The 14,808-nt window shown below is 48.9% G+C and overlaps 1 protein-coding gene and 1 pseudogene across 1 annotated transcript; one reads left to right on the plus strand and one right to left on the minus strand.

Annotated features, from left to right (window-relative positions):
• The first annotated feature begins 500 nt into the window (after positions 1–500).
• LOC125522213 (guanine nucleotide-binding protein alpha-1 subunit) lies at positions 501–4,896 on the plus strand. Its single transcript, XM_048687300.1, has 13 exons — positions 501–744; positions 1,549–1,705; positions 1,825–1,897; positions 2,211–2,248; positions 2,355–2,444; positions 2,611–2,688; positions 3,245–3,352; positions 3,439–3,540; positions 3,670–3,725; positions 3,831–3,965; positions 4,051–4,144; positions 4,245–4,384; positions 4,502–4,896. The coding sequence occupies exons 2-13, from the start codon at positions 1,613–1,615 to the stop codon at positions 4,671–4,673; spliced, it is 1,179 nt and encodes a 392-aa protein (XP_048543257.1). The 5' UTR covers positions 501–744; positions 1,549–1,612; the 3' UTR covers positions 4,674–4,896.
• Positions 4,897–5,894: 998 nt separating this feature from the next.
• On the minus strand, positions 5,895–9,369 carry LOC125525844 (annotated as a pseudogene).
• Between the last annotated feature and the right edge of the window lie 5,439 nt (positions 9,370–14,808).

The raw sequence follows: 14,808 nt of genomic DNA on the forward strand, positions 1-14,808 counted from the left end.
GGGATCGGCATGGCGGCGAAAGGGGAAGTGGCGTCCTGCCGTGTGCGGGTCGAATCTGGGCGGGGAAAAAGGCGTTTCTCGCCTCACAGTGGTGGCCCACACGCCACTTTTACTTTCGCCGGAGCCCCCAAGTCCCCGCCGTAGTGTATTGAGTTCGGCCTGGGATCACCGGGCCAAAAAATGGTCCGAAACGGCGGAATTCGGCGTCCTGAGGGCGCGACTGGGTTTTTTTTTTTGCGCCGGCAGAAAAAACGGCGTCTTGGGGGGCCTGTTGGGGTGCGGCTGGAGATGCTCTAAGACAAGCACCACCCTGAATTTCAGTTTTTTTAAAAGGTTTATATATATATATACAGTAGTATTTGATTTTGTTTGTTCTGTTTGGGAATTTTTTATTGGTGACGGTGATTTTAGTAGTTTCATTTTTTTTCATAGAAAAAGGAGTAGTATTTTGGATTTGGATTTCGTCTTGCCTACCAAACCAAAGTGGAGACGCACGCATTCATTCCCTTTCGATCTCTCACTCCACTTTGGTTCCTCACTCTCACTCTCACGCTGACTGACCTACCAAACCAATCTCTCCTCCTCCCTCCCTACAAACCACCCGCCGCCGCCGCCGCCGCCCAGAAGCTCCCCCCTGCCGTCTCCACCCCGCCCCTCCCGCCACTCCCCTCCCCTCCCCTCCCCTTGTATTGGATTGGATTGGATTGGGTTGAGCCTTCTTGGATCGGATCGGATTCGATTGAGGTATGTATGAGCAGCAAGCAAGCCAGCCTAGATTCAGATTCAGATTCATTCTATCTCTCATCTCTTTTCGTCACTCGGAAAATAAATAAATAAATAAAAAACACAGCTTGTTGGTTGTAGCTAGCTAGCTCAGTGAGTAGATCCGCCCGCCCGCCGTGCAGTTGGTAGGTCAAAGCCACTACCTAATCACCAGGATTCTATCTTTCTTTGCTTGCTTATTACTAGTTTCTTGATTTGTTTCTACTCCACTGTAAATGTACTGTACCAAGGAAAGGAAAGAAAAGGAAATGAAAGGAAAGGAAATGAAAGGAAAGGAAAGGATATGCTGCTTGATTTGTTCCGCAGCTTGTTTCTACATCTCATCTCATCTCATCTCATCTGCCTTCTTTTTTCTTTCTTATTATATATAACATGCATACCGTAGCATAGCATAGCAAAGGGGACGATTGATTGATTGATTGGTATCATTCACCAAGCCTCCTTCCTTCCTTGCTTGCTTGCTTCCTTGCCAGAAAGAATGTGAATGTGAATGTGCAGCTCACTCAGAATGAATCTAGCATACGTATATAGTAAGGCCCAAAATACACATACCAACCACCATTCATGACTTCATACTTCATACACATATATACCAACCATCTTATCTTGATTCATTCAACTCAACCCTCCATCTTCAATCAATGTGCTGCCTGCCTGCCTGCCTGCAACTATAATACTCTCTCTCTCTCTCTTTTATTAAGCTATAACTAGGTAGTTTTATTTAGAGGTCTCTGGATCTTACTTGCCCGTCATCTTATCTTTCAGGTCATTGGCAAGCAAGGAAGCATGAGACCGACCGCACATCTTGTCTTCTAGAATAATAATAGTAATGTCCATGCTCGCGTGTGCGCTTCAAACCATGGGCTCATCCTGCAGCAGACCTCACTCAGTAAATGAGGCAGACGAAGCTGACAACACAAGAGTGAGTAAGCTCATCCTTTCCATACCACTTACTAGACCTCTTCATTTCATTCAATTCCTCCTCTCCTGTCCCGTCCTGTCCTGATGCACACACACACACACCTCGATCCACCTTTACAGTCTGCAGACATCGACCGCCGCATTCTGCACGAGACAAAGGCGGACCAGCACATCCACAAGCTCTTGCTTCTTGGTAACTAAACTGCCAACTCACTTTAACTTTTATACGCATTTCTTCTTATGCCTGCTAGTCTCAATTTTATCTTCACAATTTGAATTTACTGCTTCACTGAACTATATCTTTCTAACCAAGTTCATTTGTGTATCTCCTTTGTTTTTGATTTTTGAACTTTTTTGCAAGCTTTCTCATTAATGATGGGGATCACTGAAAACAAACATTACTTGAACCAATTCCCGATAGTTAGCTCTCTTCTTTAGCCTGCTTTGCTTCAGAATCAGGACCGAACGATTCCTAATAGGATGCCGATGCTTTCTGTCTTTTTCAGGTGCCGGAGAATCAGGAAAGTCCACGATATTTAAACAGGCAAGAACCCCTCCATTGTATTGTATTATCCTTCCCTGCCCCATGGCCCCATGGAAATATAGTATGATGCCTTACGTTTACTGAATGTTTGTTTGTTTATCTTCAGATCAAGCTTCTTTTCCGAACCGGCTTCGACGAGGCAGAACTCAAGGGCTATACGCCCGTCATCCATGCCAACGTGTTCCAGACAATCAAAGTATGCTCCTACTACTGGAACGGGTGTGTTTTAATATATATGGTTTTTTTCCCTCTTCCTCCTATTGCTTCGTGGGGATCATGTAGGCAGCTTTATCATCTTCTTATGGGGGCCTGTGTGTTTTGCACATATTTTCCCTGAGTAATAGTGAGTTGAATTTGCACAGATACTATATGATGGAGCTAAAGAGCTTGCCCAAGTGGAATCCGAGTCTTCAAAATATGTGATATTACCCGATAATCAGGTCCGTGCATCCTATTTTGTTCAGTAAGTAGTAGAGTTACATTTGGTGGATTCCGACATAAGCAACACCAATGTCTCGCAGCAACATGATAACTGTGCTCTGTTACAACTGAAGCAGCATTACAGTTACACAACCAGCTAGGCTAGGCTATGTTCAATCAAACCTGTCCAACTTACAACATGATGTAATATCTTGCAACATGATAACAATCATCTGCTACAATTTACAACTGGAGCAGCAGTTCCTTGTTAAGCAGTATTATTGTCCAGAGAGCAAGCAGCAGTTTCTATTTCAAACTGATAACCATCATCTGTTTGTTACACAACTACAACTACTGTAGCTAGGGCTACAATCGAACCTCTTCAGACCTCGCATTGCAGCTCTGCTGCACTAGATCTAGATGAACTTCTTCAGACCCGCAAACACCCTGCTTTAAGCAGGCAGTATTGTGTTTTGCTGCTTTTCCACTGTCATTCTCGAATACATATCCAACTGTCGAATACTTTTCCCTTTTATGTATTGCTCTGCTCCTTTGATTTTCCTATCCTATCTTCAGGAGATTGGAGAAAAACTATCAGAAATCGGAGGCAGGTTGGATTACCCTTCGCTTAACAAAGAACTCGTACAGGATGTGAGAAAATTATGGGAAGATCAAGCCATTCAGGTTTTTGTTTCGGTTTCTGTAAAGAGATGTGAATGACGTCAAACAACCAACTTAGTTATAAAGAAATGCATCTTTCTACTGTGTAGGAAACTTACTCGTGTGGAAGTGTGCTGCAAGTTCCTGACTGTGCACACTACTTCATGGACAATTTGGACCGATTAGCTGAAGCAGATTACGTACCAACAAAGGTCGGTCTGTAATTATCCACAATCAAATTCTTATCTGGAGACATTTATTTACTGGTTATCAGATCAGATGGATAGATATAATGATGGTCAGATTTTTTTTCTCTGCTAACATTTCGAGATGCTTTGCAGGAGGATGTGCTCCATGCAAGAGTGCGGACAAATGGGGTTGTAGAAATTCAGTTTAGGTAATCTGGTTAATTTAGGTTTGCATATATCATCTTTTGCTCTGCTCAGATACATACATACAGAATGACAGACTGAAGAGAGTTTTTTTTGGTCTGTGCATGCAGCCCCCTTGGAGAGAGCAAAAGGGGCGGAGAGGTGTACAGGCTGTACGACGTAGGGGGTCAAAGGAATGAGAGGAGGAAGTGGATTCATCTCTTTGAAGGTGTTGATGCAGTTATCTTTTGTGCTGCCATTAGCGAGTGAGTACAACAATCTCATTTTCTTGTGCTGCACTGAGTACATGAATACATGAATAGATGTTTGGAGGCCGTTACTGTCTGTCAGGTACGATCAGTTGTTATTTGAGGATGAGACGCAGAACAGGATGATGGAGACCAAGGAGCTGTTCGACTGGGTGTTAAAGCAAACATGTTTTGAGGTCTGTCTCAAATTTCCCGTTTTAAAGCAAAGAAGCTATTCTTGATGGAGTATTTCTGATCCTAGTCTACTTGATGTGATGTTGCTTTCGATCGGTCCAGAAAACATCCTTCATGCTGTTCCTCAACAAATTTGACATATTCGAGAGGAAAATACAAAAGGTTCCTTTGACCGTGTGCGAGTGGTTTAAGGACTATGAGCCAATCGCGCCTGGCAAACAGGATGTGGAGCATGCCTACGAGTGAGTGCACACAGTCCTCAACAAATTTGGCATATTCGAGAGGAAAATACATTATTTGTTTCAGTCAGTTTGCTCTTATGGTATGGTGTTTTACTTTTATAATATACTTGAGTGCAGGTTCGTGAAGAAGAAGTTTGAGGAGGTCTACTTCCAGAGCAGCAAGCCCGAGCGTGTCGACCGGGTGTTCAAGATCTACAGAACGACGGCGCTGGACCAGAAGCTTGTGAAGAAGACGTTCAAGCTCATGGACGAGAGCATGAGACGCTCCCGGGAAGGAACGGGGACGTGATCCACATGAGAAAGAAGAAAAACGGCAATTAAATTAGGATGACACAGAAATTAAGTTTACGGTGTCGTGTCGCAACTTTGTGTGTGTTGTAATTCATCATTCTTTAGTGTAGAAGAAGAGGAACAAGACTGATTGATCCCTTTGTGCTTGCTTGCAAGCTCCAGGAAAGGAAAGGAAAGAAATCTGATGATGAATGCAGTCAGTAGCATGCAAAGTTTGGATCTATCTGTCTTTTTTGCTGTCTACTTGCCCTCTGGGGCGCATTGACCGAGCCGACACCCCTACCGCCCAAGCGGGACAAGGATGCCACCCAACCAATGTCGAGATAGAGCCCCACCTCATAGAGCTGCCAGTCACATTGTTCCCGAGATCGCCATCTCGGCGCACAATCAGAAACCACCCGGAGCCGCCGCCCCAACGTCCACTGTCCCCGATGACGAAGAGATCCGTGCAAACTGCAGTATGCTGACTCTTCAAGGCGATGCCTCAAAGAAGGAAACGACGTAGCCGCCGTCATTGCCCGCTTCGACCATCCGAAGCTAGAGATTTATCCCGGAGAGTCGTGTAATGGAGCTCCACGACAACGCCTTCAAGAAGGGGAACGACGCCATGGCGCCGCCGTTGCCGGCACCGACCCAAAGTCAGGGCTGGACTTTCGCCCAGAGCTCCACCACATCTCCGAATCCGAGCAATTCATGATCCACTGGTCAGTGCGGAGATTCCTTGAAGCAACGACGAAGTTGCGACACATGGAAGACGTCATGGATATAAGAGAATTCCGGCGGCAACTCCAATTTATATGCCACTTGACCACGTCTAGCAATAATGCGGAAAGGACCAATGTAGCGTAGAGCTAACTTGCCCTTGATTCTGAAGCGGTGAGTGTCCTTCATAGGAGTGACACGCAGATAAGCTTGATCACCAGGTTGATAAGTCAAACCCCTTCGTTTGCGATCGTAATGCTCTTCTGGCGGTCCTGAGCCGCCTTGAGATTTTCTCGGACAATACGGACTTGCTCTTCAGCGTGTTGGATAATATTCGATAGCATGTACTATTTGAATACGATTACCTCATTAAACATGACGGTGAGCATACTAATTATGCAGCACGGGACAGGTGAGAGAAAGTGAGGGGGAAAAGGAGGCAAAGGTTTTTCATACAACCTGTAAAGCACGTTGAAACTCTGCAGGTGCAAGAAAATACGACGTACTATCTGTAACACAGTTACAAATTTGGAAAAAAAAATGTAGTTCTTTGACACACGGTTACAAATGCAGCATACAAGCGTACTGCCTCCTTAGAAATACGGTTACAAATGCAGTGCACAAACACTTGGCTACCTTAGAAATGCAGTTACAGATTTTCTCCTAACCAAAAGACACCTCCTTAAGGATTAATTTTGTCAAACATCTTGCACCTTACGAGATCGACTCAGTATGTGTAGTTGCCCAGCTACCTCCATCATTGTTGGTCTTTGATCTACATCAAGGCTAAGGCATTCCATGGCCATACCTGCTAGACTATCAAGAATCTCTAAATCTTCTGCTATTGCAATTTCCTTGTCAAAAAGTTCGGTCGCTTTCTTCTGTTCCTTATGGACTTCAAGGAAACTCTTTACCAAGCTATTATTCTCAGAATGTATGGCCCTCCTGCCACTGATAAGCTCCAGGATCACAACTCCGAAACTGTAGACATCACTTTTTTCGGTTAGTAGGCCTTCTTGTAGATATACCGGATCCATATAGTTTATGTCGCCGATGATTGATGCAGTGTGTTCCTTGTCTCTCGCAAGCAATCTAGATATGCCGAAGTCTGAAATCTTGGCTATAAAGTTATCATCCAAGAGTATATTTGCTGGTTTGACATCACCGTGTAGAATTCTAGTGTTTGCTTGTGAGTGCATATAAGCTAGACCATCTGCTGACTGTGCAGCGATACTTAAACGTGCATCCAAGTTGAGAGCCGCCTTGTTATTCTTGTTATGAAGAATGTCATGGAGGCTACCTTGGGAGATAAACTCGTAGACCAGCATGGGGGCTTCAACTTCAAGGCAACAACCAATGAGCCTAACAATGTTCTTGTGGATGACTTGAGATTGGATGACGATTCATTTGCAAATTGTTCATTCTCTCGCACGCTACCATTGATCGGCTTCTTTATTGCAACTTCTTTATTGTCAAGAAGGCCCTTGTAAACTTCACCAAATCCACCTTTTCCAATTATGTTGTTATTCTTTAAAATTGGCTTGAGCTCCCCCTTTTTGAAAATTTTAATGCCTTTTGCTTTCTCTAATACAGGGCCGCCGTTCTTTTTGTAGAATTCTTTTGTCTTCTTTTTCTCTTTGCGATGAATAACAGTAAACCACAGAATCACCATGAGAAGAATACCACCTATTACACCTAGATGGACAAGAAACAAACTTAGTTTATATAACTAAATTCACAATTACAAATCTACCAGAAAGTTTCAGCATAAGAATTAAATAGTTTCTTTTGTTCATCAACTTGGAATCTAGAACAAATTACCACTAGAACTATCAACATAAGAATTAAATAGTCTCTTTTGTCGGATGGCGACGCAAGTACATGTGCGTGCAGATGGTGCTGCCGCTCCACCTCATCGAAGCCGGTGCGCACCGCCTCCCCTCGTCACAGGTGCCGCCTCCTCCCTCTGCCACCTTGGAACCGCTTCCGATCCGCAGAACCATGGCATGAAATTCCCATGCGAGTGTGATTCTCGCGTTGAGCGAGATCGACGTGATGGTGGCATCGGCCTCCTCGGAGCTAACGGCGTGAAGGAAGGGCCGCAGCGAGGATGGGGAAGGGCAATCTGGCGGTTGGCTAGGGCGCGGTGGAAGCCAGGTCCATCGTAATTCTAACGGAACGACGGCTCGGGAGGACTATATATGTGTATATATGGAGATGTTGTGTGCAGCGGAAAGAAGAACCAATCAGGGCAAGAGACGATATTGGATGCCGATTCAATCCGGTAAGGTTTCCTTTCTGGTCTGTTCAATTGGGCTTCTACCGTGAATGACGAAAAAGATGTAGATGGATGACGTATGAAGAAAATGAGCGATGGAGCGATTGACGATAAATCCTTTTAAATCTCAGTTGTCAATTTTTATGGTTAACACAAAATTAACGAATATAAAAGGATGACGGAAGGAGAAGAAAGAAGTCTTCCTCCCTTTATTATTAGGTATAGATATGCGGCAAGAGATCCACAGGCAGTGCCTATGTCATACATGTGTTTCTATGTTGATGATTTAGATTGGCCTGCAATAGGGGGATAAATCTTAATTAGTGCAGTGTAGTAGTAGCTTACCAACAGCCGCCTTTGCTTCTGGGGAGAATACATCTGTGCAGGTCCCTCCTTTGCCATCGCCTTTCATTCCGTATTTGCATGGACAGTCATAGCCTCCCAGCGTGTTTTTGCAGATCCCGCTTGAGCAGGGATACACTTCCGGGAGCTTGCATTCATCAATGTCTGAAGAATCAACATCACACTTTTGGGAGTTACGAATTGGTAACGGACAGTTTGTTTCTTGCATGTATATATGTATGAATGTAGGAGTATGTAATATCATATGTACCTTGGCATCCGTTAGCAATGTATGGGTTGCCAGCGTAATGGTCCCAGCACTTGCAGATATAGCCAGGAGTATATGTTGCATTGGCACATGAGCTGTTGCCGCTGACGCAGGCATAGTCCGGAGGCAGCGGCTGTCCTTCCGCCGGACACCAAGTGTTCCCGGCGGCGAAATCGAGGGCGAGGGAGACGCCCCGGGGGAACCTTTGGAGTAGCGTCTTGTTGTCGTACATGTCCGTCGTAGAGAAGTTGTACCATGACTTCTCCACCAGCATGCCGTAGGTGCACGGGTAGGTTTTCCACAACCAGATGTCGTCCGTGGGGTTGGACAACAATGTGAAAAACTTGTAGGCGGAGCTCGGCTCGTCGTCCAGGATCGGGAGGGGGTGCTCGCAGCAGCCCCACCCCGTGCACGACCCGTCCCTCGCGTGCCGCCAGGTCAACATGCCACCTTGTACACTGCAAGTGAAACTGGCCCTGGGATCGTTAGCCAGAAACCAATTCAGTTCAGCCTCGGCTTCCAAGCCGACGCCGATGAGAACATTACGCGTCGCCGACACGGCGAACGGCGTGTCACTGAAATTCATTTCCTGGACCATGGACAAGGAGTTGAGATATCTGTTGCAGCGGTAGGAGACCGCGGCGTACACTCGTGTCTCGCCCGTGGCGACTGATATGCTCACCAGCTCCAGTGGCGACCTCGAATAATTACTGTAGGCCTGGGAGTCGTTGCTGTAGACCTCGGCCTTGAATGTTGACTTGTCAGCAAGGAAGGCGCGAGGGGGATCCGAATGGGAGGAGTGGTTGCAAGCGACCTCGAAGCCATGCCGGAAGCAGCCCGGGCCGACGCCGATGCCGAAGGGGAAGGGGATGTCGATGTCGCCGCACTTGTGGAGGCAACCCCCTTCCCCTTCCCTTTGAGCTTGGGCCGCGGCGGCAAGGATGACTAGTAGGATTACTGGCAGCAGCAGCGAGCTGGGCCTGGGCGTGGTGGTCATGGTGCTCTACTTATACCTCTATTCGGCTATGGAACTGGAGATGAAGATGAATGAATGCCAAAGGAATCAACAACTTCCTTGTATGCATGGGTAGGGTAGGGTCGGGGCCGGGGGTGAAGATGAATGAACGCCACATGCTCCTCATCAAAATTAAAAGAGAATAATGGAAAGCCGGGCCACCCACGAGTGGAGAGTCTTGGGCAGACTGCAGCATGTGACCAGTGCAGACCAATGGTCAACTTGCAGCCAAAGCAGCCTAGCCAGTTCAGTTTACATGCGTACGGGCGTGTTATTTAACTTCCTGGAGGAGTTCAGTTCAAAGGACGCTGGAGGCGGAGCGCGCGTCCGAAGCTGCCGTTGTGGCCATGGTAGCGGCGGAGCCAACGGTAACTGGGCCGTTCTCGCCTCCGCGCACAGCGTCCACACGACCAGCACGACGATGTTGCCAGGAGGCATCCATCGTTCGTGCCGGCCGCCAATGACGACGAGGCCGGACCTTCCCACGCGGGGCCCGTCCAGTAGAGTATGATTTTTTTAGTTGTGTTTTAGGTCCTTCTGGTATGTAAAAAATATTCCCAATAATCAATAAAAGTCCGTGTCCGCTTTTATTTGGCAACTCCGGTTTTTTTTTCTCTCGAATATGCACGAGTGTGCGTATCATCTTTTATAGAAGAGTGGGGGAAGAGCCCAAACCACCATGGATGTTACAGAGTTTTAAATGCTACAGTAACTCCCGCTCATAATGTACAATCCATCACTCCACCTACAAACGTGGCAGTCGGGACTACTCACTCCCTACCCACCCTACCAGAAGATCAAACATGCTATCTACTTCGCCCTTCAATAAACTCGCCTGCTGCCAAGCCTTGCCTTCCGTGACGATGCGCCCAACTACATGCTGTAGGGATGGCACAGCGCCATCGAACACAATTGCATTCCTATGCTTCCACAACTCCCAAAGTCCTAGGGTGAGGAGTGCCCGTATCTCCTTCGGCTTGCCAACACTCGACGTTCGCGCAACACACCAATCCTTTAGATTGTCTTGTACCGTTGGGGACCACTGCGGCTTGCCCAGGCCCGAGCACAGAGTTCTCCAAACTGTTCTAGCGAACACACATGTCAGCAGGATGTGATCAATGGTTTCGTCCTCCTGGTCACAGAACGGGCAAGCATCCTGATGCGGGAGACCACCGCAGGCAAGTCTGTCTGAAGTCCAGCATCTATTTCACATAGCCAGCCAGGTGAAGAAGCGGCACCGGAGGGGAGCCCGAGATCGCCAGGAAAATTCCGCCGTCGGCGCCACCTCCCTACCAACGAACCGTGCCACATAGGCCGACCGTACCGAAAATTGGCCGTTCGTTTCCCAGGCCCAAGTAATGGCGTCGGGGACGTGCTCCTGGAGCTGGATCCCATGTAGTCTCTGCCAAATCTCCAGATAGTCCACCAAATCCTCGTATGCCATGTCGGGGCTAATGTCCCGAGTCCAGGCTCCCATTGAGATAGCATCATGTACTGTGCGTGTGCTCCTTGCTCGCTTAGAGATCCTTTCATAGATTCCAGGGGCGAACTCCTGAATTCGGATCCCATGTAGCCAGCGATCCTCCCAAAAGAGAGCTTCCTTCCCGTTTCCAATCGTCACCTTGGTAGCCGCCGCGACTAATGCTAGAGATTTCTTGGGGAGGTTGAATTTGAACTCCGTCCAAGGGCGACCACTGTCCACCCGACGTAACCAGGCCCAACGAGACTGCATGGCGATGTTAAGCCAACTGAGGCATGGGATCCCAAGGCCTCCCGCCCATCTTGGCATGCATACTTCCTCCCAAGCTACCGAACAGTTCCCACCGTTAGCCTGAGCCTTTCCGCACCAGAGGAAGGCTCTGATTATTTTGTTTATGGCCGTTATCGTCTTTGCCGGAAGATCCAAGGAGAGCATCGAGTGAATAGGAATCGAGCAGAGCACCGATAGGACCAGAACAAGCCTGCCACTCTTTGGCAGGGTCGCCGCCTTCCAGGTGGGCAGGCGCGCCGCCAGCTGCTCCACCAGGCCGCTAAGTTGCGCTGCAGATGGCTTCCTTAGGCCTAGGGGAGACCTAAATATTTGCATGGGAAGGACCCAATGCGGCACCCCAAGGCTCCTTCCACAAGTGCCACCTCTTCCTGAGAACACCTGATGGGCATGGCCGATGTTTTGTGCATGTTAACCCGGAGCCCCGATGCCACACCGTGGATTTGTAAGATCCTAACTGTCGTAACCAGATCCATGTCCACCGGCTTGAGGAAAATAATCACGTCATCCGCAAAGATAGACATGCGGTGCTCACATCCCACGCGCGCCAACGGCGCCAGAAGGCCAGAAGCGGAGGCCAACTTGAAGAGGCGATGTAGGGGCTCCATGACAAGGATGAACAACATCGGCGATAGCGGTCCACCCTGACGAAGGCCGCAGCAGTTGAAGATCGGGGCCCCGGGCACCCCATTAACCATGATACACGTTGTGGAGGTGGATAAAAGTCCCACAATCCAGGACATACACTTTGCGCCAAAGCCCATGCGATGAAGAACTTCCAGGAGGAAGGGCCATTTCACTGTGTTGAATGCTTTGGATATGTCCAACTTGATCATCAAAGCCGGCTGCTTCAAGGCATGAAGGTGGTGGGCTGTACACTGCGCCAGCATAAAATTGTCGTGAAGGAGCCGTCCCTTGACAAAAGCGCCTTGATGCTGGCCCACCAAATGTGGTAGGTCCTCGGAAAGACGGCATGCCAACACCTTGTCAAAAAATTTCACCGCACCATGTACCAGACTCACCGGGCGGTAGTCTTTTAACTCCTCGGCTCCCTCTCTCTTTGGCAGCAGAGCCACTAGAGCTTTGTTGAGTGATGCTAATCCACGCATGTCCCCATGGTAGAATGCCGCGAGGGCATTCATGAACTCATCCTTGATGATATTCCAGCATAGCGCGTAGAACCGGGTCGTAAAGCCATCCGGCCCAGGTGCCTTGTCAAGGGGCATGCTTTTGATCACTTTGACAACTTCATCGGCCGTGAACGGTTCCTCCAAGTGTTGCAAGTCCATGGAGGGTAGGTCGAGTTGTGCCAGGTCAATCGTGAACTGGCGACCCACGGTGGAACCAAACAATGCCCCGTAATATGAATCCACAACTTCCGCAATCTTCTCTTGGCCGGAGACAACCCCGTCGTTCTGCCGGAGCGACATGATCACATTCTTCCGTTGTCGGTGCCTGGCATGGCGATGAAAGAACTCCGTGTTGGCGTCCCCCTCCTTCAGATGCAGCAACCTAGATCATTGTCTTGCGATTGACCGTTGTAAGGAGGAGAGACCCAAGAGCTTCCTTTTCAGAAGTTTCCGAAGCACAAACTCCTCTTGACTCAGCTGTCTAGTCTCAATGGCCACGTCAAGACGTAGGATCAACTCCAGGGCAATTGCGATCTGCATGCGTATATTGCCAATCCACTTGTCATTCCACCGTTGGAGGTGTTTAGCTGTGGCCCTCAACTTATTGTTCAACACCATGTAGGGGTTGCTCTCCGATGGTATGGAGTGCCACGCCTCCTGCGCCGTTTCCATGAAGCCCGGAGCCTTAGGCCAAAAAGCTTCGAATTTGAAGCGTTTCCCATATTGAAAGTCTGTGTGCAGGTCCACCAATAGTGGACAGTGGTCCGAGATCACCGAGCTCAACGCCATTAAGAAGCTGGAAGGGTAAAGATCCTCCCAACAGTTTGTCCCGAACACGTGATTGATTTTTTCCAACGTGGCCCTTGACCTCTCGTTGGACCACGTGTAGCGTCTCCCATTCAAATAAATCTCCTTGAGCTCCAACCTATTCAGTTTGGATCGAAAGCGGCTGACCATGCGACGGTTAACAGAGTCATTGTTCTTATCCTCCGGATTGACTAGGAGATTGAAATCACCAACCAACAGCCACGGGCCAGCCAAGAGCTCCCGGACCTCCACCAATTCCCTCATAAATTCCACTTTGGCCGCATCCTCCGAGGATGGACCGTACACACCCGTTAGCCACCACATCGGTGCACCCAGGGGCTGCACAAGGGCGGACAGCGTGTTTTCCGAGCGGTGAGGGTTGGACAAGGAAACCACAAGCGAGTCCCAGGCTACCAAGATGCCACCGCACGTCCCAATCGCTGGGAGGTAGTAAAAACTTTCAAATTTATTACCAAGGCATTGTTTGACAACCTCAAGCGTTACAACCTCCAACTTAGTTTCTTGGAAGTACACGATGCTAAGGTCTACCGAGATCACCACTTGGAAGATAGCATGCCTCCTCGCCGGTGAATTGAGCCCACGAACATTCCACACTAGCATTTTCATCGGTTGTTCAGCCATAAGAACAGCCCACCATCACCACCGGGGCAAGGAGTTAAACCCTCACTCCTTCCACCTCGTCCTGCATCGGGAGAGCCGACGGCTCCCAACCAAAGAGCGCAAGTATAGCAGCAATGTGGGTATCATTCAGCGGCTGTTCGAACAAGCGGATATACGCCTGCAACGCCTCATCACCGATCGTGTCGCCTTCATGGGCTAAGCAAAGCTTGCGGATGATCACTTGCTGTTGCTTGCTAGCCACTGAGCCATGGGCCCTTCTTCTTGCCAAGCGCACACTTCGCTTGGGTGTGGACAGATCCACCTGCCTCCTCTGTCGGGTGCGCTTCGTTGGGGGAGCGCGAGAAGCAGGGTTTTGAAGAATGGGGGAAAGCGCCCTCTGAACTCGAGCGCAGAATGCGTCTAGGCGGGCACAGGCGGCCACTTGAGACTCCTGCTGCGGGTGGGCCCCCTCCCCATCGTGCGTCAGGGTCCGAACCTCCTCAGAGAGGCTAACCAGGAAGGTGTCTAACTCATGAACCTATCCCACACATTGCGCAGATGAAACGGCCTTCGAGCTGGGCAGGCAGTTAAACGTTGGGGGCGCCCCGCCCCCGCGGACATTTGGTGATGTCCATTTTATCATCCGCGTTGGAGTTGCCGTAATGCCCATTTTCTTCCTCCATGTCCTCTCTCCATGCCCCTAGCCGTTGTGCCCATCGCTGACCTAGCGCCTGATGCCGGGTCCGCATCCATTTTATCGTCGATGAAGGGGTCGGTGAAGGCGAAGCCGATAGAGACAACATCGTTGATGAGGTCGTCTGGGATTGACGGTGTATAGCACCGGGGGTGGCCCGTCAGCTGGGAAGTCGGATATCGGGCCGACCTCAAGGCCCAACAGGCCAAGGTGAGGCCTGGGCCCCTTACCCAGCAAGAGGATAACCTTCCAGAAGATCGGTGGCTTGGCGTGCAAGATGAGGACTCCCTGTCTCGTCAAGGATCTAGGTCGGCTAGCAAGCAGTGTAACCCTAGGCCTCGTCCTACTTTATAAGGCGAGGCCAGGGAGTAGCTCGAGGAATCTCATACTCGACACCTTAGTCTCGATAGCAATCATCTCCACATATTTGTAACCCCCTCATATGAGGCGTTCTTCCCCATCAATCAAAATCAAGGCATGAGTAGGGTATTACCTCCATGATGAGGGC

Source organism: Triticum urartu, chromosome 7 (assembly GCF_003073215.2).
Source record: "Triticum urartu cultivar G1812 chromosome 7, Tu2.1, whole genome shotgun sequence".
NCBI classification, from domain to species: domain Eukaryota; kingdom Viridiplantae; phylum Streptophyta; class Magnoliopsida; order Poales; family Poaceae; genus Triticum; species Triticum urartu.